At 39.6% G+C, this 7,383-nt stretch overlaps 1 protein-coding gene across 1 annotated transcript; it reads left to right on the forward strand.

Moving 5' to 3' along the window:
• The first annotated feature begins 2,894 nt into the window (after positions 1–2,894).
• On the forward strand, positions 2,895–7,122 carry LOC122783751 (E3 ubiquitin-protein ligase TRIM35-like). The gene is made up of 6 exons (XM_044048572.1): positions 2,895–3,584; positions 4,556–4,651; positions 4,755–4,985; positions 5,092–5,114; positions 5,735–5,853; positions 6,238–7,122. The coding sequence occupies exons 1-6, from the start codon at positions 3,177–3,179 to the stop codon at positions 6,888–6,890; spliced, it is 1,530 nt and encodes a 509-aa protein (XP_043904507.1). The 5' UTR covers positions 2,895–3,176; the 3' UTR covers positions 6,891–7,122.
• Positions 7,123–7,383: the final 261 nt, after the last annotated feature.

Genomic DNA, 7,383 nt, shown 5'->3' on the forward strand with positions numbered 1-7,383 from the left:
ACCTTCACGTGACACAAAAACCTGTTTGAGCCATACATTGAGACGTACAGTATAACATAAAAATAAAAAAAGTTTCACATACACCCTTTAAATTGCCGGATTTCGCATGTGACTTCTTTAGGCCACAACTGGGACGATATATTATCTAACAGACATGACGAATGTCTTCTCCTCCTCCGTTGAAATAGTGTACATTGAATATCAAGTCCAGATTTAGACTTGTATAGTGTTTCATAGACAGGAAAGCTGTGTGAGTGAACGCTGTTAATACACATAAATACAGCCGTCCTCTCGGAGTGTCCGCAGCGCAGCGCTGCAGTGTCCCGCTGAATTCCTTCCCAGTCTTTTATCCCTCAAGGCAAATGATGGAGCATATGTGGAACCCGGCGAGATGATGATCAAGTGTGTGTGTGAGAACAGTGGAGGGAGAAGATGGAAAGGGAGGAAAAAGAGGGAGAGTGAGTTTGTGCATCCTACAGAAACTCCTCACTGATGTGTGTGTATGAAAGCGACATGGAGTGCATGTGTCTATGAGGGGGCAACACAATTAGTTTACCATCAGCTGGTGCCGGCCTCTGTCCAGTATTTCTTCCAGCTCCCTCCATCTAATGGCAGCTCGGGGCAATTTTACTGCACCACCCTGGGGAGGCTACTGTGGCCAGATCCAGAACACTTGGCTTTATGTGGATTGAATGTTTTATGGTTATAGACATAATATTAAGTATAGGAACAGTCTCGCAAGAATCCGCCCCCGCACCACTATCCTCGGGCCTAATAATTACACCAGCCGAGGAAAAGGCAGTGGGAAAAGTGCGTCTGCTGAGTGAGAGACATTATCATGTAGTTATGTAACTGAGCTCACGCTATTCAGTGTTTCCTCCGTGTGAGGAAAAAAAGAATGCACCGCCAGTCTGATCACTTTATACAGTGACAAATCATATCAAACCAAACTGAAACACAGAAGTTTGGCAACACATGGTTAAAAGTAACCTTACATTTATGATATATCACATTCAAAACCAACTCCAGGACACATAAATCTGAAAATCGGTTGCTTTGTATATGTGTTTCGTCGTGCGATGAGATGGGAAAACAGTTGATCCACATTTAACAGGTTAATTAAGATATTTTTTTTTTTAAGACGTCTAAGTTTGAGAAAAGAGAAGAAAAAAAGGACACAGGGAACAGCCACATTATCTGGCCACACGGTGTGCTGTCCTGTTAAAACAGTTAGCCTTTATTGCTGCAGCGGTCAGGGGGCAAATCGCTTGTGATTTTCACTGCGGAGACTCTGATGGATGCGACTCCTGTGTGTGTGTGTGTGTGTGTTCCTCAGCGTTACTGTCAAGAAGCTCTCGGAAATTGTGTTTTTATCATCACAGTCTACAACTTAACCTGAGATTTATTGAACATACATAGACCTTTGATTCACATCTCACTTGTACCATGCTCATCTCCAACCCCCGCCACTACTACAGCAGTTCCATTTTCATTTTCCAGGCTGAAAGACTTGATCTCTGATCGCTGTTAAACACACGTGAAGCCGAGTCCCGATACTACAACGAAGACATCTGTACTAAAGCAAAGACACTGAGTCTCTTTAAAGCAACAAAACCCTTCAAATAATGTCTCCAAGATTATGTTAATGCTGTATCAATTTACAGGGTCTGTGGCACAAAAGGAACTGCAGCATTCTACTTTATGGCCCACGTTCATAAAGATATGGTCCAAGCATACACTTCAGTTGAGTGCAGATGATCCCCTGCATTATGAGGAATTCAATTCTGATACTTTTAAAGGGGCAGTGTGTAGGATTTAGCGACATCTACTGGTCAAGTTGCACACTGCAGTGGAATTGTCTCGCGCTCTCTCCCCTTCCTCACTGACGCATTTTCATTTGTCATCAAAACCTAAAATCATGGTGACCCTCCTCTGATTATTAGGGTCTGGAGAAAATGCATTTTTAATCTTGCAAGAATTAAGTTGTAATATTATGAAAATAAAGTTGTAATTGTTATTATTCAAGCAAACTCTCAGATGATCAGCGGCAACCTGCATTATATTTTGATATGGGCTTCACAAATAAGGAAACATTTCGTCTTTTTTTAGCACATTATCAATAGCATCAGGACTTTGAAAAAGATTGTGCAAGAAACTGAGTCTGTTTCAAAGAAAGAATCACCCAGAGGAAATGACTGGTAGACAATAATAATAATGATAGATTTCACAATCAAATAATGATAACAAATATCTCATATTACATAATATGTTGACTCTTTTCTCATACCATGACGTTTTTTAATATTACTGACTTTATTCTCTGAGATTACAGGGTTTTTTTCCCTCTTCAGTTCGGCCCTTTTGGTCATACTGTACATTCCAAAATAATAAATAAATAAATCAATCTGTGTAATTGTTTTCATGTTCCATTTCTACCAAATGTAAATAATTTCACCTAAATCTTACACACTGGACCTTTAAATAATCCTTCACTTCTTACCTTGTGATTCCTGGACTTGCATTTTTAAAACATTAAAAATGTTTTGTTTTTTTCTTTTTCTTCGTCATCGAAGATGGTTTTACAGTATCCAAAGAAAAGTGGGAGTGGCTAGGCGCACAGAAAGAAGCAGGAAAGAGGAAAATATAATATCAAGGATCAGATTTGGCCTTACAGGATTAAACAATAAATCGTTTCTTATCAATAAACACAATACAGACAGATGTGATATTTTTTTATTGTTTATTATTATTATTATTATTTTTTTTCTTCACCTTCAAGTAATAGTTCAGTTGGATTAACATTTCGAACCACACTCCATACCAGATGGTGGCGGTAATGCACCAAATCGTTGTTTGCCAACCGCCATTAAACCTCAGAAAAGAAGAAAGAAGACGCTCCTCCCTCATCATGAAACCAAGAAGAAGTTGGAAGGAAGTCTGCTCCACGAGTTCGAGCTCGAGTTCACGCGTTTAATGAAGAACTCAAGAAAGACAGATTTGGTGCGTAAGTGTTAATATAAAGTATATTGACATTTTATCAACACTTGTTGATATTTATTGGCTCAAAAAGCGCTGGACGTGAGGGCTGGTCAAAAACCCCCCAGAGAATCTGTGAAAGCGAAAGTAAAAAAAAGTGCGCACAAGAAAAACAAAAGACAGAGCAAATAGCGGACAGAATGGCAGCCTCGCCGCAGTCAGAGGCGATGTGCACCTGCCCCGTGTGCTGTGACATATTCACAGAGCCCGTGGTGCTGCTGTGCGGTCACAGCTTCTGTCAGGACTGTCTCAAAGAGTGGTGGAGGCAAAGCACACTGCAGACGTGCCCGGTCTGTATGCAGGTGTTCCCCATGGCGCAGCTTCCGCGCAATTTGGCACTGAAAGACCTTTCTGACACGCTGAGACAAAAGAGGAGTCAGGGAGCAGCAGCAGCAGCGACGCTCAAAGAGGTTTGCAGTTTGCACGGTGAGCGATTCAGGCTCTTCTGTCAGGACGATCAGCAGCTCATCTGTCTGGTCTGTAGAGACGCACAAAAGCACAAGACGCACACCTTCCTGCCCATCAATGAAGCTGCAGAAGAGCACAGGGTGAGCACTTCTCCATCTCAATAAAGCAATAACAACTCAACTAATTATCAATGGTCAGTTATTGGACATCATTTATTTCTAACTATTAACAATTATTTTGGTAAATCATTAAATAATAATCAACCAATCATTTATCTCACATGGCATTCAGTTGCTCAATTATCATAAATTAATAATGAGCTACTAAAAATGTTTACCAGTAACTCATCATCATCATAAACTTGTGGCACGATTAACTGTTAATAATTTACCATTTATTAATCATTAACCACTGATTAGCTGCTCATAGTATTTGATTCGTAATAGTTAGTACGATATTAGGTAATGTCGCATTAAAGAATCATAAACTTTATTATTAGCTATTTGTTATTATTAGTTAGCTACTAATGATATTTGATTGGTAATTACTAGGGGTGGGAATCACCAAAGACTCCACAATACAATATTGTCTCGATATTTCAATATACTGAGTATTTGTGAAGTCATATATTGCGATAAACAGAGTATTTCCAAAATCATACATTGTGATATACCGAGTTTTTGCAAAATCATATTTCGATATACTGAGTTTCTGCGAAATCATATATTGCGATAAACTGAGTATTTGTGATATCATATATTGCGATAAACTGAGTATTTGTAAAATCATATATTGCGATAAACTGAGTTTTTGCGAAATCAGATATTGTGATATACTGAATATTATGTTAATAGATTTTTTTATGCTAATCCACAAAAAAGTTTATTGAGTATTTGTGACATCAGTTAAAAAATCAATACTTGGTGTCTCAAAAGCGATATAATATCGCCATGCAAAATATCACAATATTTAACTGTATCGATCCCCACCCCCAACCCCTCATAATTACCCAAGAACTGACCATGGATGAATATTTGCTGTCCTACTGTAGTAACTCCTCTGAATTGCATGTACCTTATTATAAAAGTGATGTGTTGACCTTTATCCGTAGACCAAACTCTTGGTCGAGCTGATGCATTTAAAGAGCAAGCTGGGATCGTTTAAAGAACAAAAGCTTGTCTGTGACGAAATGTCCAGTCACGTCAAGGTAAGACACAAACACAAAGTGTTTCCTTTTAAATTATTTGAGAAACATACACTTTGGTTTGGTCCCTTTTCATTCATTGCCGTGGTGTATTTTCTTATTTCAGTTCCAGGCTCAGCAGACTGAGAAGAAGATCAAAGAGGACTTTCAGAAGCTCTACCAGTTCCTGAGAGCAGAGGAGGCTGCCAGGGTGGACGCAGTGAGGAAGGAGGCGGCGCTGAAGAGTGACGCACAGAACATCAGGACCGTCAATTTGACGGCAGAGATCTCGTTACTTACAGACAAAATCCAAACCATAGAACGAGAGCTAAAAACCGAGGACTTTTCTTTCATGCTGGTACTCACTGATCACATGTTTTTCTCCAAAATTTCATATATTGATACTGAACATCTAAAAAAGACTTTAGGTAATAATGCTTTTCCCCCCCCCTTCTTCTTGATAGAATGTGAAATCCACTCTGGAGCGGTAAGTGACCTTTTATGACCTTTGTGACTTAATTGCACTCAATATGTGTTTGAATTAGGCTTTAGGTCTAGTTTGACTCCCAGCTGTTTAAATGTAGCAAAGCTACTCAGTGGAACAAAGAATTGCAGAGAAATACCAGAATAAAAATGATAAATATGACATTTCAAGTCCACAGATCTGGAAAATACAGTACACAGTACAAAACAAGTAGCAAATTGTGTACAAATTTAAACATTAATGATTAATAAGTCCCAGGGTTAAAAGTTGATTGTTTTTTTTTTTGCAAACAAAACATGAAATTGTGTACATGAGACAAAAACATGCAGTAATAGCAAACAAAAGAACCCTACACACAGAGACAAACAATAAAGACACAACAAAGGGAGCGGGAGAGGAAGATTCCCAATAAATGAATGAATAAATAAATAAATCAGTAAATAAGAATAAAGACCAAAACTGTGATTGAAGTCTGAGAGTTTTTGTTTTGCCTCGTGTTAACCAAACTATACTTAATCCGTGCTTACAGTATTTTGTTGCACCGTGATTACTGCATTGCAAACAAAGTGTGTTTGTTTGAGAGTATTTCACTGGTGATCTCTGACCTTCGGACGCTTTTTCAGGTCACAGTGCAAACTGCCCGTGCCAGAGACTCCATCGGGAGCCCTGGTTGATGAGGGCAAGCATTTGGGGAACCTGCTGTTCACAGTTTGGATGAAGATGAAGCACTTGGCCAAATACAGTAAGAAATGAACTTTTATTCTTTCATCAACCATGTTTTTTATATACATAAAAGAGTAGAGTGTGATGACTGCAACACACTTAAATAAAGTCGGGACAGTTTGTCAAGACCAAAAGGTTACGCGAGTAACGCTGCTCTGGAAGGTTCCGTACTTTACGGATTTACGGGTTATCTGGTGAAGGTAATGGTAAGAAAATAATTATTAAAGGAGCATCCACCCAGGGCTTATTCTCTGCAAGCTGTGGCTCACCACTTTCACACCTAAAGTCTAACTCTTTTGAGTGTGTTGCAGCCATTTTTTATATTCTTTAGAAAGTGTGCCAACCTTTCTGGACAAAGAAATGGTTTTAAAACATAAATGTCAATGTTCATGTGTCCACCCAGGCCCTGTAACGCTGGACCCAAACACCAGTGGTGAACAACTGATTTTATCTGAGAATTTGACGTGTTTATCGGAGAGTGCGAAATCGCTGCGGCTTCCTAGCAACCCGGAGAGGTGCGGTTGCTGCATTGTTCTCGGCCGTGAGAGCTTTAGCTCTGGGATACACAGCTGGGATGCTGAAGTGGAAGGTTTTTGGGCTCTGGGTGTGGCTGCTAGAACCAAGGAACAATCCGTCGAAATGACGTGGGGAATTTATGCGTATGGACCTGAAGATGTGATAGAACTTAATACTGAGAAGCACGTGGTAAGGCAAAGAGAATTGTTACCGAAAAAGATGAGAGTGCAGCTTGATTATGACAAAGGAATACTGTCATTTTTTGACCTTGAAAGGAAAGTATTCATACACCTGATCAAACATAGATTCACAGGCCCAGTCTTTCCATATTTCCGGGCAACTGTGAAAATCCTTCCAACTGAGGTGTCCATGACAAAAACAAAAATGACTAGTACCGTGCACGGTTCTGAACCGGTTCAAGCCGAAGCTGTTCAAGCATTAGCAGCTTTACGTGTAGCAGCCAGAACTGCTTTGGCTCGAACTGGTGCCACGCCTCCTCGCCTTGGAGTTTATTCGGACATACGCGAAGGTTCCCTGTAGCATCAAAAACTATAAATGTAATTCTGTTTGCTGTCACCAGGGGGCGCTGTATTTGAAAATGAATATTTTCATATAGACGTCTTTAGGGCCGGACTATCATCAATCCTAGGAAGTTTGGTTCAGGTCGGACCAGGATTCTCAAAGTTGTAGCAGTTAGTTTTTTTGTCGCAAAAACCCGACTTTGCATCATTGCCATGGCAACACCATTAAACTATTTGTCATATTCAGCACACATCATCTACCATGTATTTTGAGTGTTTTCACCAATTTTGAGTTTGATATGATGATCTGTGTAAAAATGATTCCCAAAATCATAAATACATTTTTTTTGTGTTTTCTTTCACCACAAGGAGGCACTGTTTTCAAACTTGACAGTTTTTGCATAGACGTTATAAGAGTTTTGTTTGTCTGATGCAAAACATCAGAATTTTCTCGCCATGCGACATTTTAAAAAACTGTCCATACCTTAAGCTCCTCAACTGGTCCACAGTGA

Source organism: Solea senegalensis, linkage group LG17 (assembly GCF_019176455.1).
Source record: "Solea senegalensis isolate Sse05_10M linkage group LG17, IFAPA_SoseM_1, whole genome shotgun sequence".
In the NCBI taxonomy this organism is placed as follows: Eukaryota; Metazoa; Chordata; class Actinopteri; order Pleuronectiformes; family Soleidae; genus Solea; species Solea senegalensis.